The sequence below is a fragment of the Myxine glutinosa genome, chromosome 2 (genome assembly GCF_964187855.1).
Source record: "Myxine glutinosa chromosome 2, kmMyxGlut1.1, whole genome shotgun sequence".
Taxonomy (NCBI): Eukaryota; Metazoa; Chordata; class Myxini; order Myxiniformes; family Myxinidae; genus Myxine; species Myxine glutinosa.
In genome coordinates this window covers 264,357,948-264,384,537 of record NC_136262.1, presented here as the reverse complement: position 1 = coordinate 264,384,537, position 26,590 = coordinate 264,357,948, and the positions used below count along the sequence as shown (strand labels likewise).

Below are 26,590 nucleotides of genomic sequence, written 5' to 3'. Positions count from 1 at the left end.
TCCCAACGAGGAGGAGGTTACCGGTACTCCACAAATTAATATTCCTAACGAGGAGGAGGTTACCGGTACTCCATAAATTAACATTCCCAACGAGGAGGTGGTTACCGGTACTCCACGGCTTATTGTTCCCAATGAGGAGGAGGTTACCGGTACTTCACGGCTTATTGTTCCCAATGAGGAGGAGGTTACCGGTACTCCACAAACTAACATTCCCAATGAGGAGGTTACCGGTACTCCACAAATTAACATTCCCAACGAGGAGGAGGTTACGGGTACTCCACAAATTAATATTCCTAACGTGGAGGAGGTTACCGGTACTCCATAAATTAACATTCCCAACGAGGAGGTGGTTACCGGTACTCCACAAATTAACATTCCTAACGAGGAGGTGGTTACCGGTACTCCACAAATTAACATTCCTAACGAGGAGGTGGTTACCGGTACTCCACAAATTAACATTCCCAACGAGGAGGTGGTTACCGGTACTCCACAAATTAACATTCCTAACGAGGAGGTGGTTACCGGTACTCCACAAATTAACATTCCTAACGTGGAGGAGGTTACCGGTACTCCACAAATTAACATTCCTAACGAGGAGGTGGTTACCGGTACTCCACAAATTAACATTCCCAACGAGGAGGTGGTTACCGGTACTCCACAAATTAACATTCCTAACGTGGAGGTGGTTACCGGTACTCCACAAATTAACATTCCTAGCGAGGAGGAGGTTACCGGTACTCCACAAATTAACATTCCTAACGAGGAGGTGGTTACCGGTACTCCACAAATTAACATTCCCAACGAGGAGGTGGTTACCGGTACTCCACAAATTAACATTCCTAACGAGGAGGTGGTTACCGGTACTCCACAAATTAACATTCCTAACGAGGAGGAGGTTACCGGTACTCCATAAATTAACATTCCTAACGAGGAGGAGGTTACCGGTACTCCATAAATTAACATTCCTAACGAGGAGGAGGTTACCGGACTCCACAAATTAACATTCCCAACGAGGAGGAGGTTGCCGGTACTCCACGGCTTATTATTCCCAATGAGGGTGAAACCAGCAGCTCAATCTCCAATGTTCTTCCTCCTCGGCAAAGCGTTGCTATGGAAACCGAATCGAAATTGGTGACGAGTAAACGAAGAGCACCTGATGAGTCGTTAACACCAGGTGCTGTTAAAATGGTCGTGCTCGATTTGCACACCTTCCGTGCAGAAACTCTTCAGGATGCTCTTGAAATCTCAGTGCAAAACGTGGACCAAATAAATGAAACGGAACACCTGGAGAAGTGTAACGGGATTCAAACTGTACAACAAAGTGCTTCCATTTCCCGCACGGATGAGGGTGAGGATGTAAATATGGCTGACAGTGAGTCAGTGAATGATACGTCATTGATCCGACCACATGAAGGATCAAACTGTGGTGCAACATAATGATGCCCTTTTAGCAAATGAGGGTGGAAACGCAAATCCACAGGAGTGTGTAAACAAAGATTTGACTCCATTTGAGGAAAGTCGAAGTCAGTCTGTCGATGTTTCCCAAACCCAACACTCTGGGGACCCCCAGACCCTGGCAAACTTGTTCATAAATCAGGAATGGCTGAGGGTATCGACCCAGACCCCTTTGGGGCAATGTCGGACTTATCGGAATCAGAGGAGGAGGTGTATGTGACGGTTGTATCACAATCGATGGTAGATCAGCCCCAAGTCCCTCCTCATCTTGTTCTCTCCTTTCTCAATGAAACGTGCAGACAACGGAATGTTGTCATTTTTGATCATTTCCCCGACTTGGCTTCCTTTATTGAGGCTGCAAAACTGGTCCGAAAAAAATCTGAGGAACTAATCTCACAAAATCACAGTTTCATCGACGAAAGAAAATAATAACAAAGGCGAAGTTTGAGTTTTCTCAGCGTCAGACAAAATGCACAAACAAATATGAAGACACTCACTCTTGAAACTCTTAATATAAATGGTGGTGGGGCGAGTAACATCCGCCAGATCCAAGTAAATAGTTTATTCAAACGGAAACAAGTTGATGTGATCTTACTGCAGGAAACTCCTATCATTGAGAAGGTTGAACATGACTGGAGCAGCATTTTTAAAGGTAAATGCTTCTTCAGTAACATGTCGTCTGTATCTGCTGGAGTTGGGTTCTTGTTAAAACCAGGACTTGTACCTGACTCTTACCTCTTTCAGGAGGTGATAAAGGGCCGGTTGGCTTCCCTGGAACTGCTGATTAATAATCTAAAATTTATTATTTTTTAATGCAGATACACCAAGTAGAGACCTGACGTGGAGATCGGTTTCTGAGGTTTGGGACATGGAATGTAGGGACAATGACAGGGAGATCAGGAGAAGTGGTGGAAGTATTGGTCAGAAGAAGAGTGGACATATGTTGTGTGCAAGAGACGAGATGGAAGGGAAGTGGTGTGAGAATGGTGAAGGGTAGGCAAGGACAGAAATACAAGTTTGTGTGGCAAGGGTGCCTGGAGGGCGTGAATGGTGTTGGTGTCCTGTTTTCTGAGGAGTTTGTAGACAGTGTGGTGAGTGTGACGAGAGTGATGGTTGATGGTGAAACTATAGGTTGATGATGGTGAAAATGATGATTGGAAAGCTCTTGGTGAACGTCATCTCGGGATATGCTCCGCAGATTGGTCGAAGCGATGAAGAGAAGGACAAGTTCTGGTGTGCGATAGAGAAGCTGATGGAAAACGTGAAAGATGAGGAAGTTGTTGTGGCAGGAGGAGACCGAAATGGACATGTGGGAAGGAGTATGGACGGTTTTGAGGGAGTTCATGGGGGTTACGGATATGGTGTGAGAAATGGAGAAGGTGAAAGGATTTTGGAGTTTGCTGATGGAGCTGATTTGTTGATTTGTAATACTCAGTTCCAGAAAGAGGATAATAAGCTTGTTACATACATGTCAGGTGGGTCGACGACAACCGTTGACTACCTGATGGTGTGTAGGCGAGATAGGGGGAACCTCTGGGACGCAAAGGTGATCCCGGGGGAGGAGGCTGTTTCACAGCACCACTTGGTTGTCTGCGACATAAGGGTGAAAGGTGCGAGGAGAGCTCGGCGGGTGAAGTACCAACCGAGAATGAAGGTGTGGAGGTTGAAAGAGGTGATAGTAGGGGAGGCATTAAAAGAGAGGCTGAGTATGGTAGAGGATGATGTGGTTGAGCTTGAACGTGGTTGGATGTCAATGAAACATAGTCTGTTGGGAGCCGTTGGTGAGGTATGTGGATGGACAAAAGGACCACCGATGCACTCAGAAACATGGTGGTGGGATGATGAAATTGGAAAGAGGATTGATGAGAAGAGGAAGAAGTTCAAGGAGTGGCAGAAGGCGAATGGTAAGGGGGCAGAAAAAGCAGCGCATGAAAGTTATAAGGCAGCCAAGAAGGCTGCAAAGAAAGAGGTAGCAAAGGCGCAGGAGGCATGTCGGGAAATGTTCGGAGAACGCTTGGATTTGGAAGAGGGTCAGAGAGCGGTATTCAGGATTGCAAAGCAGATAGCGAAAGAGAGGTGTGATGTGATGGGGGTGAGTTGCTTGAAGGATGAAGTGGGACAAATCATTGTCGATCCAGATGGAATTAAAGGAAGATGGGAAAGATATATGGAAATGCAGTTGCAGGAGAAGTACATGGAGAAGAGGAAGAAGTTGTTTTTTGGGTTTGTTGATCTAGAGAAAGCATTCAATAGGGTTCCACGTGAAGTAGTGAGATGGGCATTGAGGAAGTTAGGAGTGGAGGAATCGTTGATCAGAGTAGTGATGGCAGCGTACAAAAGAGCGCGCACAGCTGTAAGGACGAAGGACAGGAATAGTGGTGAGTTTGAGGTGAAGGTGGGAGTGCATCAGGGTCGGTACTAAGCCCACTACTATTTGTAGCTGTGATGGAGGTGCTGGCTCGGAACGTAAAGGAGGGTTTTCCGTGGTAGTTTGTGTGCAGATGATCTGGTGTTGATTGCAGAAAGTATGGATGGACTGAAGGAGAAGATGAACACGTGGAAGGAATCTATGGAGACAAAAGGTCTGAAGGTGAATATCGCAAAAACGAAGGTGATGGCAAGTGGTAAAGCATGCGGTGAGGTGGAAATAACTGGGAAGTGGCTGTGTGCTGTGTGCAGGAAGGGTGTCGGAGTGAATTCCATTCAATGTACAATGTGCGCTGAGTGGGTTCATCAAAAATGTAGTGGTTTGAGAGGGTCATTAACCAGTGTGGCAGCTACATTCAAGTGTAAGGTGTGCACAGAGGGAGCTGCAGATGGAGGAAATGTTGAGTTGGATCTTGGAGACGGCGTGAAGCTGGAAGGTGTGAAAACATTTTGCTACCAAGGAGACATGCTGAATGGAGAAGGTGGATCAGATTCGGCAACGGTTGCTCGAGTGAGATGTGCATGGAAGAAGTTTCGGGAACTGAGTGGCGTACTGACGAGGAGGGGAGTGTCGTTGAAGCTGAAGGGAAAGGTGTATGCTGCTTGTGTGAGAAGTGTTATGATTTATGGGAGCGAGACATGGGTAATGAACGTAGAGTAGCGAATGGTTCGGTGGATATGTGGAGTATTATTGAGAGAGAGAAAGACAAATGATGAATTACGAAAGATGATGGGAATAGAGCCTGTGATGGATGCTGTGAAGAGAAACAGGTTGAGATGGTTTGGTCATGTGTTGAGGAAGGATGAAAGTGACTGGTTGAGAAGTGATGGAAATGAATGTGGAAGGGAGTAGAGGACGGGGAAGACCGAGAAAGACTTGGCTGAAGATGGTCGAAGAAGAAATGCGGGCAAGGGGGTTAACAAGGGGAGATGCAGAAAATAGGGTAAAATGGAGAAGATTGTCATGGGGACCGCAAGGCTAACCCCTGCTCGAACAGGGAAAATGGCCTTAAAATGCCTGTTGTTGTTGTTGTTGTTGTCGATGCACCAAGTGAAAGTACTGACCGTAAAACTTTCTTTACTGTCGTGATGAACCAATTAAAATTGTTTGACCTCAATCAATGCATATGCATGGGGGGTGATTTCAATTGCACGTTTGAGACCAAATTGGACAGAAACTCACCAGAACCATATCCCGAAACCCATGATGACCTCTCCCATTTCCTTTCTGTCATGGGTTTTCTTGATGTATGGTGCTTCATACACCCAAATGACCAACAGTACACATGGTGTCGATGTTCCAATGGTCAAGTGTCCTTAGCGAGGCTTGACATATGTTAACGTTTTACATCACCCCACGTTTTAGGAATATGATAACCTTCTCAAATATTGTCCCGTCTAATGTGTATCTTCTCCGACCACCACATGGTCACTATGGGCCTATCCCTTCCTCAGTTTAAGCATACTAGTGCCTATTGGAAATTTAACACTCGGCTTTTGGATGATGCCTTTTTTAAGGAAGCCTTTCACAACCTATGAATCGCAGTAGTTGAAAAAAAAGCCCCGTTTTGCTTCCATTAACCTGTGGTGGGACAATATGAACTGGTGCAATGCCATTAAGCCTAAGGAGAGCAGTGGTGAGTCTCCTCCCAAAGTCAGGAAATCTCCGGCGGATGGAGAATTGGAGACCAGTTTCAGTATTGTGCACCGACTACAAACTGTTTTCAAAGCACTTCCGTTTCCGGGCACTTCCGTTTCCGGTCTTGCTGGTGAGGGTTCGTTTATTCTCAGCTCTCCACGCTCTCCATCGATATCGAAGTTAAGTAATTGTTCCTATTTGTATTTTCGTTCTAACTGTATTTATTTTATGGTGTATATATTGTCTCCCGACGAAGATTTTCGGTGCAAATCTTTCATACCTGTATTGAAAATCGTGTTAATTCGTGTCGTGTCTTGAGGCCTTGTACAGTGTACACTGTACAACCTTGAGGCTTTGTTTTTCTCTCAGCGGTCCGTCGTTTGTGATCCAATAACTTTCATTCTCTGTTTTCCCAGTCTTTTCACCCCATAGCCTACTTCCTTATGTAAATCTCAACTAAAAAAAAACAAAAAAAAAACATTTCCTTCTCTGTTCTCATTCGTTTATTCATTCTTATTCGTTCGTTCGTTCTTCGACCACGTGTTTCTCCCCCATTTCCCCAGATAGATTGTCAAATTTCAACTCGTTATTTTATCGGCCATGCGTTATTGTTTGATTATAGTTAGTTTTGGTTTGAATTTCCTGTAACTCGTAATTAATTAATCGTGTTCTGCTCCTCGTGTGCGGCCTTGTAGTTGTACCCCCGTCGGTGTTTGTTAACTTAAGCGTGTTTTGCTTGGCTCTTAGTTTTTTCCCTTCTACCCCGAACATAATACTCTGTCTAACGTTCTAAATCCCCACCCCCACCCCCCCAAAAAAAACAAAACCAAAAACATTTATTTTCCTTTCTCCACGTGTACTGTTGTCTCATCCTGTATTTTCTGTCCAGGTGTGCTGTTCGCCCCGCCCCCATTATCTCCTTGCCATCCACCGTTTGCCCTGTTCACGTGACTCGTGGTGGTCCCTCTCGGCTCTCCCCCCGTTGGTATTTTGTGCATATAAGATTGTTCACGGTTCTGTTTAAATATTATTTAAATATGTTTAACCTTTCCCCTTCAGTGTTTTACTCAGTGGTATTTTACAACACGCTGTTTTTCTTCCTATTTAAAAGGCTTTTCTCAATTTCCTCTCCAACTCATTCCACTTCAAAAAAAAGAAATTCAATATCTTATACGTCTCCCTCACTATATGGTCTAAATTCACATTCATTCCATCCCTCCTCCATCGTTCTGAATCGGATTGCTAACTTGAAAATCACAACAAACCCAATTTGTTTTCAATGTTCGTCTTTCATTAATCATCCACTTTCTAAACTCCCCTCTTGCCCCTCCCATCCAAATCCCCCCCCCCCCCCTTGCACCTACACTCCTAAACTCCCCCCTTGCCCCTCCACTCTTAAACTCCCCCCTTGCCCCTCCACTCCTGAACTCCCCCCTTGCCCTTCCCCTCCTAAACTCCCCCCTTGCCCCTCCCCTCCAAATCCCCCCCTTGCCCCTCCACTCCTGAACTCCCCCCTTGCCCTTCCCCTCCTAAACTCCCCCCTTGCCCCTCCCCTCCAAATCCCCCCCCCTCGCCCCTACACTCCTAAACTCCCCCCTTGCCCCTCCACTTCTAAACTTCCCCCTTGCCCCTTCCCTCCTAAACTCCCCCCTTGCCCCTCCCCTCCTAAACTCCCCCCTCACTCCTCCCCTTCAAAACTCCCCCCCAACACCTCCCATTCAAATCTCCCCCCATACCATTCCTCTCCAATTCTCCCTCCTCCCCCCTCCTCCTCAAAGCTGCCTCCTCCCCACTTCGTCTCCCTTCTATCTCATACCTCCACCCCCCCCCCCAACCTTCTACTTTCCTCTGCCCCCCCTCAAACAACCCCTCACTGTGCCTCATCCCTTCACCATCAAACCTTTCATCCTCCTCATCCTTCCCTTTCTTGGAACTCTTCTGCAATCTCTGACACACTATCAACTGGTCTTTCTGTCTTCTACCGACTCCTCTCCGGCCTTGCACCCCCAGCTCTCTCTGTGCTCTGTCCCCCAAATATTCCTACAGGTCGCACAAGATCTGCCAGCAACCCTCTGATGGTTAAACTGCCGAAATCTCGGCTCTCCGCTCACCTTCACTCTTTCATTCCTCTTTTCTCCCGCCTCTGGAACAAACTCCCTCACTCCCTTCAATCCCACTCCTCCCTCCAGGTCTTTAAAACAGCTGTTCACCACCATCTCTTATCTTCCCCCATCCAAAACCTTGATCTTTTCTACCCCCGCTAATTCACCCCAGATCCACCTTGTTTGAAATTCCAACTTCTTTCCTGGAAGTCCTGGCAGTGTCCATATGTTTTATACCTCTCCCACTGCCCCCTTCCCACGCCCCCCCCCCCAAAGCCCTCGCCCTCTCTCAGATCTCTCGATGTCTCCATGTCTCTCGGTCCCTGCTCTCAAATGTTGTTTGTGTCCTTCCCCCTCTCTCCCCATCTTGTCTACCGCTCCCTATGTTATATGTTTTATGTGTCGGTTTGTCTTTCTGTGTGATTAATGTTCGCTCTTTCACGAGCCTCGATATTGTATACAAAAAAAAAAAAAAAAAAAAAAAAAAAAAAACTGCTCTCCCTACCTCCCCCTCTCATCCTTCATCTTACCCTACTCCTCCCCTCCCCTGTCCTGTACCCGATGCTCCCCCTCTCTCTCTTCATTAACGGTATGGACCTCAAACATCCGGGGCCTTCGCTCAAACCTGACTGATCTCTCCATACAGGTTGCTTCTGACAATCCAGACTTGATCTGCTTAACAAAGACTTTCCTCCTTCAAGATGTCTCTGATTCCTTAATATCTCTTCCTGGTTACTCCCTCCTCCGGTATGATAGACCTGAGCCTCGGCCTGGTGGTGGGGTGGCTATCTTTATCAAAAACTCTCTTCCTCACTCTCCTTGCACTGCCCTCTCTCCTCCTCACCCCCAGGAGTACCTCTGGCTACGGCTTCCTCTCCGCTCCCACCTTTTGTTCATATGTGTTCTGTACCGTCCCCCAAACAGTGATGACTCCATCTACATTTCACTGTCTGACAACATGGACCAACTTCTATCCACTCATCCCAACTCTCTCTTCCTCATATGTGGTGACTTCAACTGTCATCATGCCACCTGGTTGGGTGTGGGTTCCTCTCTCACCAGTCATGGCACCTCAGCAAAGGACTTCTGTGACTCACTGGGATTGACACAATCCGTCAATTTCCCGACCCGGATCTCAGCCAATGGAGTATCTTCTCTTCTCGACTTGGTTATGACAAACTTCCCTGCTAATGTCTGCTGCTCTTCTTCTGCTCCAATCGGTTCTTCTGATCATGTGCTTGTCAAAGTGGACATCTCTCTGGCCATTCTCAGAGAGCCTCCTCTGCGTCGACGAGTCTGGCATTTCACTCAGGCCGACTGGGACGGTCTTCATGCAGCCATCAATCGTCTGGATTGGTCTCCCATCTCCACTGCCTCTGACATCAATTCTTCCTGGGAATTCTTCCAAAGCAAACTGATCTCTCTCATGCACAGATTTATCCCATCTCGCCTTCAGTTGTCTTACCCTTCCTCCCGTCCATGGTACACTGAATCTTGTGGTGAGGCAGTTGCCCTGAAACAACTTGCCTTTGCCTCTTGGAAGGCTAATCCAACTGAAGGCAATCTCAGTTCCTTCCACCAAGCTCGGAACAAGTGTGTGTCTACCCTCAGGAGTGCCAGGAAGCACTATCTCTCCTCACTCAAGAATGAACTCTCAAACCTGTCTCCTTCCTCCAAATCCTGGTGGCGTCTGGTCAAATCCGTTTCTGGTGTTTGTTCCCCCTCCATCCCCTCCCTTACCTCAAATGGCCACACAGTTGACATCGCACGTGACAAAGCCGAATGCCTCAACTCTGTGTTTGCCTCAAAATCCTTAGTCCCAAACCCATCTCTCTCTGTTCCCACCTTTCCCAGTCGAACCCAACTGCTCCTGGACTCTGTGTCCTTCTCTCCTGACAAGGTGGAGGAGTTTTTGTCAAACCTCGACTCTGATTCTGCAACTGGCCCAGACGGCATCAGCCCACGGGTCCTAAAATCCTGCTCTGCCGCTCTATCTCACGCTCTCTCTGTTCATTTCACCCTATCTTTTGCTCAAGGTCATCTGCCAGCATCCTGGAAATCAGCAAACATTACCGCTTTACACAAAAAAGGTGCAAAAACAGATCCTTGCAACTACAGACCAATCAGCCTGCTCCCAATCATCAACAAAGTCATGGAATCCATCATTTCTTCGGATATGAAATCTTTCCTCTTCTCCAATGGCTTGATCTCTGATCATCAATTTGGTTTCAGACCAGGTCACTCTACTCTGGACATGCTGCTTCTGCTGTCTCAACAATGGATGGAGGTCCTCAATGCCAAACAGGAAATCAGAGCTGTCTCCCTTGACATATCACGTGCCTTCGATACGGTCTGGCACCCAGCTCTGCTCACCAAACTCTCCCCCTATGGTATCCATGGAAATCTCCATGCATGGCTTGCGGACTTCCTCTCTGGTCGTAGTCAACGTGTGGCCCTGAATGGATTGCTCTCATCTCCCCTTCCTGTTCAGGCTGGAGTTCCCCAAGGCAGTGTGCTGGGCCCTGTGCTTTTTCTGGTCTTTATCAATGATCTCTCCGACTCTCTGGAAAATCCTCTCTATCTCTTTGCTGATGACTCCACTCTCTGCCGCTCCATTCCTCTTCCCTCAGATCGGCAGTCTGCAGCCTCCTCACTCTCTGAAGACCTGGGCAAATTCACAGACTGGTCAAACAAGTGGAACATTATTTTTCAATCCTGACAAATCTCACACTCTTACTATGTCTCTCCGAAAAGATCGACTGGACAACCCTCCCATCTACTTTCTCAACAATCCTCTCCAAGAAGTTCTGTCGCTCAAGCTTTTGGGTCTCACTATCTGCCATGATCTTTCTTGGGAAAACCACATTTCCAAGCTGGCCTCCAAAGCCAGTCGCCGACTGGGCATCCTCCGTCGTGCGAAGTCCTTCCTAGGCACACCTGAGCTCCTCACCACATACAAGGCTTTCATCCGCAGCTCAATGGAATACTGTTCTCCCCTATGGGCTGGTGCTCCTGCCTCACACCTGGCTCGGCTTCACACTGTTGAATCCAAAGCTTTCAGAATCATTGGAATCTCCCGCGGTGAAGCTATCTCTGAGGGCCTTTCACTCACTCACCGCAGGCAGGTAGGTGGTCTTTCTGTCTTCTACCGACTCCTCTCCGTCCTTGCTCCCCCAGCTCTCTCTGTGCTCTGTCCCCCAAATATTCCTACAGGTCGCACAAGATCTGCCAGCCACCCTCTGATGGTTAAACTGCCGAAATCTCAGCTCTCTGCTCACCTTCACTCTTTCATTCCTCTTTTCTCCCGCCTCTGGAACAAACTCCCACACTCACTTCAATCCCACTCCTCCCTCCAGGTCTTTAAAACAGCTGTTCACCACCATCTCTTATCTTCCCCCATCCAAAACCTTGATCTTTTCTACCCCCACTAATTCACCCCAGATCCACCTTGTTTGAAATTCCAACTTCTTTCCTGGAAGTCCTGGCAGTGTCCATATGTTTTATACCTCTCCCACCCCCCCCCCCCTTCCCATGCCTCCCCCCAAAGCCCTCTCCCTCCCACAGTTCTCTCGATGTCTCCATGTCTCTCGGTCCCTGCTCTGAAATGTTGTGTTTGTGTCCTTCCCCCTCTCTCCCCATCTTGTCTACCGCTCCCGATGTTATTTGTTTTATGTGTCTGTTTGTCTTTCTGTGTGATTAATGTTCGCTCTTTCACGAGCCTCGATCTTGTATACAACACAAAAAAAAAAAAAAAAAAGGCGATGGCAAATCGTCTGAAGAAAGTCATTGGTGACCTGGTCCTACCCGATCAGACTTTCTGTATCACCAGTCGATCCATTTATGACAACATTTTTTAAGTTCGGGATTTAATAGACACTCACCACGATCAAAATGATTTTGAGATAATGTTTCTAGACCTTGAAAAAGCCTTTGACAGTATTGATCATGTTTTTTTGTGGCGTGTTCTGGAAGCATGTGGCTGTGGGGTTAATTTCAGAGCCTTCATATCTATTGTACACTGACATCTCTAGTGTAATTAAGGTAAACAATGAACTCGTTTCCCCCATACAGGTTCAGAGAGGGGTACGGCAGGGTTGCCCAGTCTCAGGATTGCTTTTTGCGTTAGCAATGGAACCATTACTCTGTACGCTCAGGGAGAATATCTCTGGCCTGACGTGTTTCCCAAGGAGTCCACCATTGACTATATCAGCGTATGCAGATGATGTGTGCGTCATCATCAGAAGCAACCGGGATGTTGATGCTCTTGTTAAAGCCTTGAGAACCCTTTTCCAGGCTTCTTCCCTGAAAGTTAATTTGAGGAAAAGCAAAGCTATTTGGGTGCCTTACCTTCATAGTTGCCTCCCTGTCTCGACACATCTACCTCCTCTTCAAGAAAACTTAGAATGGAAGGTAGATGGTATCGACTACCTTGGTGTGTCCCTTGGTTCCACACAACTTATGAAACAGAATTGGGAAGACTTGATTGGAGAAATGGAGAGGAGACTGAACCTGTGGAAAAGAGCCCTACGCACCTTTCATTTAAGGGCTGTGTCTTAGTTGCCAATAACTTGATTGCTGCAACTTCATGGCATCGTTTTATTTGCCTACAACCGCCGGAAGTGCTGTTTAGAATGATCCAGGCCAAACTTGTGGACTTTTTTGGGGGAGGCCATCATTGGCTGTGACCAAACGTAATATGCCATACTTCATCTGAAGGAGGCCAAGGCCTTGTTCACGTGAAATCCCGCCTCATGGCCTTTCGCTTGTGCTCCATTCAGCACCTTCTATATGTTGAGCACCTGCCAAAACACCCATTGGCCTGTCATATTTTGCAACAGGTGGGCAGACTCGGCTACCGCCTCATGGCATTTCGCTTGTGCTCCATCCAGCGCCTTCTATATGTTGAGCACCTGCCAAACCACCCATTGGCCTGTCATATTTTGCAACAGGTGGGCAGACTCGGCTACCGCCTCATAGCCTTTCGCTTGTGCTCCATCCAGCACCTTCTATATGTTGAGCACCTGCCAAACCACCCATTGGCCTGTCATATTTTGCAACAGGTTGGCAGACTCGGCTATGGTCTTGAAGTATTCCTGACCCACCTCAAGTATGTGGATACACCAATGCTCCCTATATTCTCCCAGAGCCTTCTCAATGCCTGGAAAGGTCTTACAGTGAGTCGCAAAGAGGACACATACTCCCCAGGGATGTTCGAATTTGAACCACTGTTTTTCAACCCTCTCTTCCCTGATGTATTCAAGAGCCGTGATTTGTGCCAACGCATCATTGATGCAGGCATGAACAAAGTATGGTACCTACGGCCAAACTCTGGTGTAGGGTGGAAGACTCTGAAGGAAATTTCAAATACGTTAGGAATTCGGTCCAAGAGGACAATCGGCTTCATAATGAGAAAGGTCGTACAAAAAAGTCATCAGCTACGGTTATTATGGACTCAGAATACACATGGACATCCTGATGGGTCATATTTCCCAAAACTGATTTTTGACTGCTCCCCCAGATAACTTCCACCTGTTAGCACAGGAACAAATGAACTACAAGCTGCAAGCATCAAGAGCCGGTATAGGTGTTGCGTGTCCCTAATTATCGGTGTTTCTCCATTAAACGGAGTAGCACGCTGGAAGAGACTACTCCCTGCCGGGCCCCCCACTGAACCTGTATGGGAAGCGATGTATTGTAAGCAAATCACCAAAAGAACAGGGGATCTCCAGTGGCGCATTGCCCACTGGATCATCCAATGCAATACATATGTGAGGAATTTTGCCCCAATATCTGCATGCTGCCCCTTTTGCTCTGTAAATGATGATGTATTTCATTTTATCATTGGCTGTGAAAGACTTTTTCCATTATTTAACTGGTTAAACTTTGTGTCACACAAAATGAATTTCAGATTTACTTTTCGTTCCTTAATTTTTGGGTTCAAAAAGGAACGTCAACATGGCAAAAAGTATGAACTGTTGTTTTTTTTGTAGCTACAGAAAAACTTGCTACATATTTGTCCCGAAAGGAGAAGTGTAACGGTAAACCGCTTCACCAATGTAACGTCATGATGTTTTTCACTGCGCTTGTTTCTGCAAAGGTAAAACTTGTATTTAATTTTTCCAACACCATGGCTGAACTTGATGTGTTTATCGAAAAATTGTGTTTGGAAAATGTCTGTGAAGTTCGTCAAAATGAGTTGGTATTATCTCTTTCTTAAATAATCAAGACTTTCTATATTTCGTAGTATTGCTTTATTTTATGTTGTTGTAAAAATGAACTGATTCATTGTTATACTCTCGTTGTTTCCTCGCTTTCATATTTTCTCCTGTTTTGTTGGGATTTTTGATTTGTAAATTGTACATACACACACTTTTATAATTTTGTTATAAAAGGACCTCAAAGGTCCTCTGTCTCTTTGTCTCTCTGTCTCTGTGTGTGGTTCTCCTCTGCGTGTGTTTTGAGAGTTGTTCCCCTGTTTGAGGGTTCTGATAGTGGTCCCCCAGTTTGTAGGGTTTGAGAGTTGTTCCCCTGTTTGTGGGTTTTGAGAGTGGTTTGTGGGGTTTGAGAATCCATGTTGAACCTTTCTGTGATTCAGGTTTCAAGTTTTCTCGAGCTTCTTACCTTCTGAGTTTGCTGAGACCACAAATCTATGAAGAATTGCAGCTGGAGGTAAAAATGTACTGATGGGTCACATCTTTGGTGCTTTTAGAATAGTAATAACAACCTTAATATGATGTAGTGATCGGCGTCACAGCCATTCTTGATCATGTCGTGAAATGCCGGCCGAGATCCTCACTTTTCTTAATCTTCCGCCCTTACTTTTTCACTTTTTCCCCCTTATAAAGAAAAGAAGAAAGTAAATTGAGTTTAATAACTTATTGACTTATTCAAAAAATTAGATTGGATAAACCTATCATGGATTAGATGAAGATAATTTAAGATTTAAGAACGAAGTACAGGGTGTCCACAAAGTCTTGTTCCAGTTTTAAAATTTTATGACAACCAAACCAAAAGAGTTACAATGATGCGGTTTTCTGAATTTAATCGCATAGTTCATTCAGGTTTTTGTATTCTTCAGTGCACCTCAATATGTGCACCTTTCGTGATACGTAGCAGATTCAAGCAATGATCCACTTCAATCCATGTGCTGGCCAACAAATCCCTCGTCACTGCTGATGCAATTTGATATCCATGCACAAAGTATTTCAATGTGAACAAACGGGTTTGGAAAACAAACCTTTATCAAACCTTCACAAGAACAAGTCTAAGGCCATCACATCGGGAGACCGTGGAGGCCAGGGCCGGTTCCACCACGTCCAATCCATATATATATCGGGGAAGTTATCGGTTGTAAAGTTTTTTTTGTTTGTTTTTTTTTCTTTGGATATAAAGTCGAGGCTCGTGTAAGAGCTGACACATAATAAATACAACACTCTCAGAGCTTTAGAACACCTCTTCCTCTTCTGTAGGGGAAGGAATTATCACGTCACCTGCACCCAACCCACTCCTTGCCGAAAAATAAGTATGCCCATGTCAATACAGCTCCCAAAGCCTGTCAGTTGAGGTGTAGATTATCTTTGGAAGTCAAGCGGTTACTATGTGATTTCCTGACAAACTGCCTCCTCAATGAGTCTTAAGAGACTGTAAGAAATACTCATAAGCAGGGGCGGATTCAGGAATTTAAAGAGTGGGGGGCTGAAAGAAGTGTGAAAGAGGGGGTGTGAACGAAGGACCACAGCGCCGAAAATGGGGGGCAGGGATCTGGAGGTCCTCCCTCAGGAAATTTTGAAAAATTGATTGTCAGTAATGGAATTTCTTGTGTTTTGGAAGTTTCTGCCGTTCCTTGTGTTCTTCCCAAGCCCAACAGTTTGGCAGATTCACGATAACTAATGACAAGAGTGGCGAACCAGTGAGCTGACTTGCCCAGCCGTTCCTTTGTTAATACAAGAATGAGGAAGGGCACTGAGGTCAGAACCTGCGACAAAATCTGGTGATAGGCCGATTGGGGAGCGCGCTTTTGAAACACTCTTAAAAGATGTGCGTGATTCGAAATTGGAAAACGTGAATTGGAAAAAGAGTGATTGGAAAACACACATTTAATGTGCTATTAAAAAGTAACTCAACACCTCTCACCATGTGTGTATCCTGTAAACACACACATAATTGACTCGCACAAAGACAAAGTTGACTAGTGCCACCACTCTGTATCTGCCACCGGATTACATCCAAATCATCTTACTATAATTCACCAGATGTCCGTCTGTCCGTTTGAAGGTACCGCAACAACGGCTGAACCGATCACAAATATATTTTGGGTGGGTATTCCTGGGACCCCTTGGAGTAAAATAGCCTATATTGTTTTTCCAATTTTTTCCCCCAATTTTCCAGTTTTTCCAAACACGATGGAATAATATTTCCCGATATGAACAGTGATGTGGATTTTATTGAAATTCTACAAATACTGTTTAGATTTTGATAAGAATTACGAACCTGCAGCGAATGAGGAAGTGGACAGATGACGGCAATGCGCGGGTTTGATAATATCCAAATACAACCGTCATTCAATCGTAATGTTAAATCCTTAAACGTTAATCGTGTTAATCGTTTTGTTAAAGTATCAATTGATGATTGGAATTGAGTGAATACAATTACGATTTTGAATTCGTAATTGTATTCACCCAGCCGTACGGAACTTCACATCAGGATTTAAATATTTGTTTATGTCACGAATGTTGTTAAAAGTTTATTTTTCATGTTAATGTTATTTCATTTGTGATTGGATTTATGCTGTTTGGAATGAAAAAAGAGATATCGAGTTCAAGTGAATGACGGAATGCTGTTCTACTTTCTAAACGTGAATTCGTGGATCACCACATGCAGATTCGCCATTGACTGGATATGGAACAAACATACCTGTTTGTTTGCAAACGGGTACGTTTTTCATGGAAGTCCTTCACAAACTTGCTGTCCATGTCTTACGTGTGACTGAAAGTGCTACAGGAATGTGGAATTTATTGGTTTCATGCTTTAGCATTCGCCGTTCCTGCATTGTCTGTTTGCTTCTGGCCTCCCACCCGTGTGGAGCATGGGTACCTCACTAGTAGTATATAATCTATCATCGAAGGTCCGAAGGGGACTTTCGCAAAATGTCTTTTTTTCCGAACATGCATGTATGTGTGTGGTGCGTGTGTGTGGTACGTGTGTGTGCGGTGCATGTGTGTGTTATCTTTGTATATAGTGTTGAGGCCTGTGGAGTTGCAAGAACACAGAACTGGTCAGGACGCAAACAAATGAAAGGATCAGTAGAAATGGAGGGGGAAAGACCAACAGCAGGGTTGTGAGACAAAACAGAGGGAGATTTGGAGAGACAAAGGGTAAGAGTTAGAGCAAGGGGAGGACAGAGGGGAGTGAACAAGATGGCTACATCCACAAACTGAGTCACAGAAGTGAAAAGAAACCTGGAAAGAGTTGGGTTTGGGAAGGGTTAATGAGGGTAGAATAAATCGTGGTTGTGTGTCGTGGATGACCTGAGATGGTGGTCAACAGCTGTCTTGAACCCCTGGAAGGAAGAATGACATTGAATAGGCCGAGGAAGTTGTATACATAAACGGGGAAAAGAAGGAACGAATGAGTGGAAGTGAACAGTGATTGTGGATTTGGGGAGTTTCATTAGACAAGGTTACTGGCAGACTACGTGCGACCTGCAGATACCTGGGGGAGTGGGGTTTTGGGACAAAGCACGGGGAGGTAAGAGGGTGCAAGACCAGAAAGGAGGCGGTCGAAATCAGAGACCACTGACCTGTCTGTGATGTGAAAGTGATAGGCCCCGACACTCCGCTTCATTGCGGGAGATCCCAATGATTTTGATGGCCTTGGCTTCCACAGCATCAACCTCAGTATGGTGTGAGGCAGGAGCGCCAGCCCAGAGGGGAGAGCAGTCCTCCATCAAGTTCCAGATGAAGGTGGATAAAGGCTCAGGTGTACCAAGGAAACACTTTGTACGATTGAGGATGCCAAACTCAGATTGTGGTTTACCCAAGAAAGATAAAATGGCTGATAGCGAAGACCAAACGTTTGAGTAACTGAACTTCTTTATGAGAATAATGGACTATGCAGGTCACTGCTGTACATGTCCCTCTCTTCCTTCCTCCTTTTAACTTTACCTTTTGTGATCTCCATTCATTTGCAGCGTCATGGCCTCACTCTGCTTCCCCGCCCATGCGTATCGTTCTGTCCATTGCTGGATGGGACACAAGCTGGCCATTATCTGCTCTTGGGTTCAGACATGCAGGAAAACCAGAAGAGCATCGCTCAGTTCTCCCTCAGTGATGCTCAGGTGAGCTGAACGATTTCATTGATTCTTGGCATGGTGGAAAAGGGTTTAATATAACATCGTCAGGATCATGTATATTGATGGAATAAAGGTTTTTCTGGTTCTTAATTGTCACAAAGCATTGGTGTTTGTAAGGTTTGAAGTGGACAAGGAGCTCCACATACATCACATGATTAATAATGGCATGAGCAGATTAGAAATATACTCTTACATGAATGACAGGGTCATTAGGAAACAATGAACAAATAGTTTATAGGGCTTGAACATACGAGTGAGCACACAACTCACGGCGTGTACTCACAGCGCATACTCATGGGAAGGGGCTCAATAAGAGTTTATTACCTCCGCCACCGAAGAAAAAAACGGAGGATGTGTTTTCACCCTTGTTTGTCCGTCTGTCTGTGTGTGAGCAGGTTATCTCCAAAAGTCATGGATGGATTTGGAGGAAACGTAGTGGGCATGGGGCAGGGTTGGACAGGTTGGGCATGCGACAAGGACAAATTGATTCGATTTTTGGGAAGATCCGGATCCGGACAGGAGAATTTTTTTTCAGTGATTCTTCACCATTGAGTGATTGGGGCAAAAACGATACATAGCACGATATTTCAAAACGTTGTAGATGAGTTGGTTCGGTGACGAGAACAAGCCGATTTGATTTTTTGGGGTTCAGGTTCGGATCCAGATCCGGCCTTTCATTGTGATACAAAACGTGAACTGTTCAGCCTGGTGGAGGTATGCTCTCTTCCGATTGTCGTTCAAGTTACCCTCACCAGAGGGGAGGATATTGCATTGGGATCTGTTTGTCTGTTTGTCCGCACAGAACATGAGGAGGTGTACTATAATTAGACCGCTATATACGTTGAGACCCCATGGAACCCAAATACCCCTTGGAACCCAAAGTCTCTTTAAGACCCCTAAATCCCTTTAAGACCCTTTAGATCCCCGTTACACCCTAAAGACCCCCTAAATCCTTTAGTTTCTGTTGGACCCTTTAGAACCCCAAGACCCTATTTACCCCTTTAGAACACTTAAGACCCCTTAGACTCCTTTCTACCATTTAGACCACGTTGACTGTAGACCCTTTTTGTACGTTGTAAGACCCTTTGCACCCCTTTGGAGAATTCTGAGTCTTTAGACCTTAAATTACATCCTTTAGACCACCTTCAAACTTTTAAAACACTTTAGACCATTTCGACTATTTTAGATCTTTTCAGGCCTTTCAACCTTTACACCTTTAGACCTTCAGGCAATTTGACCTTTGGAACTTTTCAGACCTTTGATCTTTATAACTAGACCATTCAGACCTTTTATTTTCAATTAATGACCTTTCATTGAGTAAATTCTTCCATTTATTTTCCACACAAAACAAGTCCTTGCGAGGGTCGGCAATCTCCGAATGTTCTTTCTCTTTCCTCATTTTGTTGGTAACACTTTTGATTGGGCTTTATTTGTGCCTTCAGATGTATCCTGAGTATGTACAAACAATGGAGCGATTTGTGACAGCCATGGACCCTTTGCTGGATTCTCCACCACCAGACATTCCCGGCCTGTTTCAAAGGTCACCTCGAAAGACCCTGCAGGCGTTGAAAGGCCTAAGACCCTTGTTTAGAACCGGTAAGATGTGCAAATAGTTGAGTGACTTGTCAGTAACATCGTGCCATGAGCTGTTTGACTCGAGTGTTTTTATGTCCAGTTTTTGGAATCTCAGTACGAAATTCCTAACCTGCTGTCATGGACTTGCTGTACCATGTCAATACACCATGTGTTTGTTATTGTAGTATTACATACAAACTGACCTTCAAAAGTTCCAAGTATAGTCCATGGGCCAGACAACAGGCTTTAGCTGATTGGTACCATGAGGGTGTACCAGGTGAAATTCTGATATTTGAGAAGCTTATTGTCTCTAGTTTCCAGAACTGTTTGCTGGACAGCTGTAAGTGGTAGATTTCTGCTCGGGAATTAGTGTCAAAGTCGACCGCCCATGACAAAAGTTCATCGCAATTTTTTTCAAACTTGAAACTCCTCATCTTGCGTTTGTTTGTCCATATTGAAACCATTCAACTCAGTAGCGACAGTGAAAGATTAACAAATGTTCACCTCATTAAGTTAATTACATGTTCTCTGACAGAATGAGAAATCTACCTTGATTTGGCATCAATTGTTCAATAAGCTTCCTCGTCATCCGCTTCATCATCGGAGACTGGATCTCTCTCAGTCGCATCCATGATGATGTTTGTACAGTTCTGTAGCTTGCATTCCTCTGTGCATCGAAGTCCATTGGTCAGACACCGACACTTAAGCAATTGGCAACTTTTTGCACATTTGCAGGATCTGATGTCCAAAATGACCTCTAGTGCAGGGGGTCCTATTATCCAGCATACAGGAAGCCGCCCATCAGAACCTAGAGTTCAACCATTATTATGCGGACTGGGCACATCAGAATAGGGGACCAAACTGCGTCACCAAATACAAATCTGATAGTTCGCTCGTTATGCATGTTGACGTAGGCTCGCCTCGCAGGGTGGAAGCTGGCCTGATTCTACACCTCCTCTTTTGTCTCTCCAAAGGTGGTATAGTAGCTCGTTGACATGGCTGATGGTAGTGCGAGTAGCGTACAATTTGCATGTGAAGTCCTGGAGAGTTGCAAAGATCTCCTCTGTCATGCTTCACTGTTCGCCGAGTGCATTGAATGCTTCTTGAAAGGATGAATTATGCTGCTTCAGCTTCAGGCCTCTAAGTTTGCCCTGTCCAGAGAACAAGATAACCAAGTCACAACATGTGAAGGCATGAAAACCTAAAATAGCAGTACATACATCGTGGCCCATGGTTGTGCCTACCTTTCTTATGTTATGAGTCTGCTTCTGTTTTTGTGCCACATCTCAATTTATTCTCATATGAAAGAAGTTCTGTCACTCAACCTGTTGGGTCTCACTATCTCTCATGATCTTTCCTGGGAAAACCATATTCCCAAGCTGGCCTCCAAAGCCAGTCGCTGACTGGACATCCTCCATCGTGCGAAGTCCTTCCTTGGCACTACTGAGCTCCTCACCACATACAAAGCTTTCATCCGCAGCTTGATGGAGTACTGCTCTCCCCTCTGGGCTGGTGCTCCTGCCTCACACCTAGCTCGGCTTCACGCTGTAGAAACCAAAGCTTTCAGAATCATTGGAATCTCCCACGATGAAGTTGTTTCTGAGGGCCTTTCAACTCTGAGGACAAGTCTTTCAAGGACTAACAACTCTCTCACCGCAGGCAGGTTGGTGGTCTTTCTGTCTTCTACTGACTCCTCTTTGGCCTAACTCCCCCTGCTCTGTCTGTGCTCTTTCCCCCAAATATTCCTTCCAGAACACACAAGATCTGTCAGCAACCCTCTTCTGGTGAAACTGCCAAAATCAAGACTCTCTGCTCACCTTCACTCTTTCATTCCTCTTTTTCCCACCTCTGGAACAAACTCCCACACTCTCTTCAATCCCACTCCTCCCTCCAGGTTTTCAAAACAGCTGTTCACCAGCATCTCTTATCTTTCCCCATCCAAAACCTTGATATTTTCCAGCCCCATTAATACACCCCTAATCCACTTCTTTTAAATTCCCAGTTTTCTTTTCTGAAAATCATTGTTGTGTCCATCTTGTTTATTCCGTGTACGCCGCAACATCCCTCTCTCTCTCTTCCACAGATCTCCCCATGTCCGTGTTCTCTCCCGTTGTTGTACTTCCCTATTTTTCCCCCTCTTGTCTCCCGCTCCTTTTATTATATGTTCTATCCGTTAGCTCTTACATGAGCCTTGACTATTGTCGCGTCCTCAGGTTAAGACCCCCGGGTGACAGATGACCGAAACGAGCTTCAACTCCAAGGCGTACTTCAAACCTTGGCAGAATTGTCTTTGGCACGCACAGGAAAGACCCGAAGCCTTTTCTGATCGGACTGCCAACATGGGGTTTAATGGCTAGACCCACAAACACAAATACAAGACAGCAAAATTCACAATACAAGAATGAAATGTCAAAAATAAAAGATTTAATGAAAATGAATGAAAGGATAACAAAAACGAAATGAATGGTGAGGTGAAACTAAATTATAACTGAGGGACCCTCCACACGGACACAGAGACACGACAAGGGAAGACAAATACAATAAAATGTGTTTGTGTGGTGTGTAGGCCGGTACTCAGCCTGGCGTCCCAAATCAGCCCTCGAAAGCCTGGTGGTCGTCGAACGGATCTCGACTCACCGCACGGCAAAACGCGTTGGCGTGAAGTCGCGCCCACAGCCAGCCGCTGGTGCGAGGCAAGCAGGCAAGAGCACCTCCCTCGGTCTGCACGATCTTTCCACATTCCACAAAAGCTCCGAACTCGCTCCACCAGTGGACACGGCATGAAGCGCAGCCATTCTCTAGGGTGACCGCGCCAAAGACAAAGACAAAGAGCGAGCGAAGCGACGGTTCCTTATGCAAAGCCAGGATCAGGACAAGAGCAAAAGGCAAACACAGCCGATCTCTTCTAAAGCCAGCACAAAAGAGAGAGAATGCGACCACCTCCAACAAACGCCAGCACAACAAAAGGGAGAAAATGTCGTCTCCTCTTGCTTTCTCTTGGAGCATCTCAATCACGTCATCCTTTTGACCAATCGCCCAGCGCCGTCCAATCAGCCCAACCAATCGTCCTTTGGAGCGTGGCATCACGGCCATTCTTGACACCCAATGACAAAGCTCGGGGCGTGGCCTGTCAATTCCGGTCCTCCGAGGCGAGGACTAGTTATCCTTCGGGAATGTTCAGGGGCGGGGTTCCCTTGCCGATTGGCAAATGCTGTTTCTGTTGGCCCTGGCGGCATGGTTGGCGAATGGCGCCCATCGCCTGGCTGGCTGAGTTTGAAAAGAACATTAGGGAAAAATCACAGGGAGGCAATACATACTGGGGATTATTAACCATACGCCCTATAATTAATTAGCACAAAACCACCCTCCTTATGGCGACATGCAAACACTTAACCTGAACATTTACCCTGCTTATGTACGAGGCGCAGTCAATAAGTAACCTTAAAGTATTTTTCACAACTTGTTTATTGCGTGTACATGTGTAACAACTGTTATTTTTCAACATAATCTCCATTGCGTTCAATGCATTTTTTCCAGCACTTTACTAAGGCCTGGATTCCTCGAGAAAAACAATAATCGTTTGGCTGTTTGTGTAGCCATTCGTGCACCGCCTCTTGGACCTCTTCATCGGATCGGAAAGTGGTTCCACGAAGAGCCTCTTTAAGTGACCCAAATATATGGTAAGGGGTGAGGTCTGGCGAGTAGGGTGGATGAGGAAGACACACAAAATGCAGATCCTAAATAGTTGCAGCCGTAGTGCGGGCAGTATGGGGCCGAGCATTGTCATGCTGCAGCAAAACACCGGTAGTGAGTAGTCCACGACGTTTTGATCTGAATTGCTGGTTTCAGATGATTTTTAAGGATGTCACAGTATGATGCGCTGGTGACTGTGGTCCCTCTGGGCATGTAATGCTCTACAAGTGGGCCTCGGCTATCCCAGAAGAGCGTCTGCATCACTTTTCCAGCGGACGGCTGCGTCCGGAATTTTCTGTGCTTCGGTGAAGTTGAATGGCGCCACTCTTTGCTTGCCCGCTTCGTTTCTGGCTGAAAGTAGTGGACCCAGCTTTCCTCCCGTCACTACACGCTGTAAGAAAGTGTCACCTTCTGTTTCGTAACGTCACAAAAGTTCTTCACTGTGTCCATTCGCCGTTCTTTCAGTTTGGGAATGAGTTGTCTGGGCACCCACCTTGCAGACGCTTTGCGGAACCCTAGCATGTTGTAAATGATATGGTGTGTTGAACCATGGCTAATGTTCAATTCGGAGACCACTTCATCCAGCGTAATGCAACGTATTTCCCTTAGCATGTGCTCAACTCCTGCAACCATTTCTGGTGTTTACACACATTACATTCTCAACTACACACATTACTTTCTCGAATTTATATCGCCATTTTAAGGTTACTTATTGACTGGCCCTCGTACATTGAGATGGGCTTCTTCTTCGTGTCACATGGTCCATACTAAAACCTACACATTCCTACTTCCCTAAGGTATTTCATGCCTACCCCCCACAAACGTAACACTATGTATACAAAAAAATGTCACAACTGATATCGAAGGAGAAGGCTACACATAGGATCATTGCATGTGTATCTTCCACTAACATGGTTACTGACTTACTCCCAGATTGAGATTACGATGCTGGCTATATGTTTTAACTTTGTGGTACATTTTGTTACTTTTAACGTCTTTACCAAAGTATTAGCGATTGGTCGATGTGTTCAAAAATTCACCATGTTCTCAAATTTCAACAAGAAAAGAAAAAATGTTTTTTTTTTCTCATGCCTGATGATTCCCATTGAAACAATATACATTTTGTGATGAGGACAGAAACGAGGATTAGGACAGATTTTCAAAAGAAATTTTAAACAACGCCAACACACCAATCTGAGCAAAATGCAAATGGCTGCTATTTCCGGTATGACGTAGTACATCCTCCTTGTCCACAAGGTTACTCCATAAATCATGAAATATTTCATAAACAATAAGGGTAATCTAATCGAATGCGATTTGACAGGTGAACCAATTAGTGCTACCTATTTTAAGTGTCCAGCATGCATTTTTGGCATTGGGTAATCATCATAGACTACTGGTACGAAGTTCTTTTTGTACCACCTGATGGTATCAGTCACTCTTACTGTGGCCCATGGACTGGTAGGTTTTTGTCTGAGGAAGTGCTGAGCCTGTGTTCTCGTACGTCTTGTAGACTAGTAGGCCTTGTACGACTATAGTGCATCACCTAATTTGGTTGTCTGTCCTTGTTTTTAGCCCAGTCATTGGGAAAAGATATTCCATCTTTCATGGAGCTTCTCACTGCGCCATCAGCCAAGGTACAGATCGGTTGGGACTCAGGTAGCCCATTTGTTACAGTTCGAGGGAGGGCTCTGATTGTGGAATGCACGTAAGGTGACCTAAAGGTGTGGGTTTAAGAGTGGTGATAGAGAAGGTGCATTGCACAGCAAGAGTTCATTTTGAGCCCTGATACATAATTAACTAGAACATTCGGTAGATAGCAAACCTCCGCAAGGTTGAACAGCTTACATGTTGTATCCACTGATATGCCGGATCTGGATCCGGACCTGAAGCAAAATCTAATTGGCTTGTTCTTGTCACCTAACCAACTCATCTACAAAGTTTAGTCATAAGTCGTCCATAACTTTTTGAAATATCATATGCCATGTATCGTTTATGGCCCTTTCTCTAAATGGTGAAGAATTACTTGTGAAATTAAAAAATAATTCTCATATCTAGATTCGGATCTTCACCAAAATCTAATCAATTCATCCTTGTCACACACCCAACCTGTCCACCGAATATTGTTGGAATCTGTCCACAACGTTTTGAGATATCATGTTGTAGATCGGTTTTGGCCCAACCTCACAATTGTGAAGAATTACTTTAGAAATCCTAGTACCCGGATCTTCACCAAAATCTAATCGATTCTTCCTTGTCACACACCCAACCTCTCCACCAAATTTCATTTGAATCTGTCCAAACGTTTTGAGATATCATGTTGTAGATCGGTTTTGGCCCAACCTCACAATTGTGAAGAATTACTTTAGAAATCCTAGTACCCGGATCTTCACCAAAATCTAATCGATTCTTCCTTGTCACACACCCAACCTCTCCACCAAATTTCATTTGAATCTGTCCAAACGTTTTGAGATATCCTGTTCACAAAAATGAGCATCGGTGAAAACACAACCTTCGGTGAAAACTTTGGTGACCGAGGTGAATAGTAATAATGTTTTTAGTCCCCTACCGGTGTACACCGGAGGGGACTATAGGTTTGCACGCCGTCCCTCCGTCTGTCAGTCCGTCAGTCCGTCAGTCCGTCAGTCCGTCAGTCCGTCACGCAAAGAACAGTTTTCCCGACTTTTATTCTAAACGCTTAATGCTAATGATTTCAATCTTGGGACATGGTTTCCTCATGATATGTTACAGATCAAGTTCGAACTTCACGACGTTTTGATCATTTTTGACAAAGTTATGGCACTTTGAACTTTGGGAATTCTGATAATTCTGATGATCCTTAACTCAGTGCCATTTTAAGTTTTAATTTCCTTTAAAAAACAATTTCTCTGCAATAATTGGACCGATTGAGATCAACTTTTCACCGTAGGGGGGACTCGGTCTGTGGAATATTTTAATAGTAATTATGACGTCACAGGTCACGTGGTTTGGTCGCCATATTGGTTTTCATGAAAACACGACAACCCCTTTTTCTCTGCAACGGCTGAACAGATCGAGACCAAATTTTGCAGGCAGAATCGCATACCCATGACGAACAAAAAAGTCAGCGAGCATGACGTCATGCGTCACATGGTTTCAGAGTTATTACGTTTTAAAGCATGAACCTTTAAAACCGAGCTCCTCCGTCATTTTTGATCCAATCGAGGGGAAACTTCACAGATCTGTTCAGCATGTCAGTTTACTAAAATGTCCATTTCGAATTTGCGATAGGGCACGTGGTTTGGCAGGTATCGTTAATTAAACGAAAATGTTTTTTTTAATGGATATCTCTTGTTTATTCTAGAGTTC

At 45.2% G+C, this 26,590-nt stretch overlaps 1 protein-coding gene across 2 annotated transcripts in view; it reads left to right on the top strand.

The window, feature by feature from the left end:
• The window catches only part of PYROXD2 (pyridine nucleotide-disulphide oxidoreductase domain 2), a 78,455-nt gene that overhangs the window by 30,566 nt on the left and 21,299 nt on the right, over nt 1-26,590 (top strand). For both annotated transcript variants that reach the window (XM_078772529.1, XM_068105740.2), the window contains exons 4-7: nt 14,219-14,292; nt 17,813-17,959; nt 19,417-19,570; nt 24,818-24,879. In XM_078772529.1, the coding sequence (XP_078628655.1) occupies nt 14,219-14,292; nt 17,813-17,959; nt 19,417-19,570; nt 24,818-24,879 (437 nt within the window). The remainder of the gene's footprint in view (nt 1-14,218; nt 14,293-17,812; nt 17,960-19,416; nt 19,571-24,817; nt 24,880-26,590) is intronic.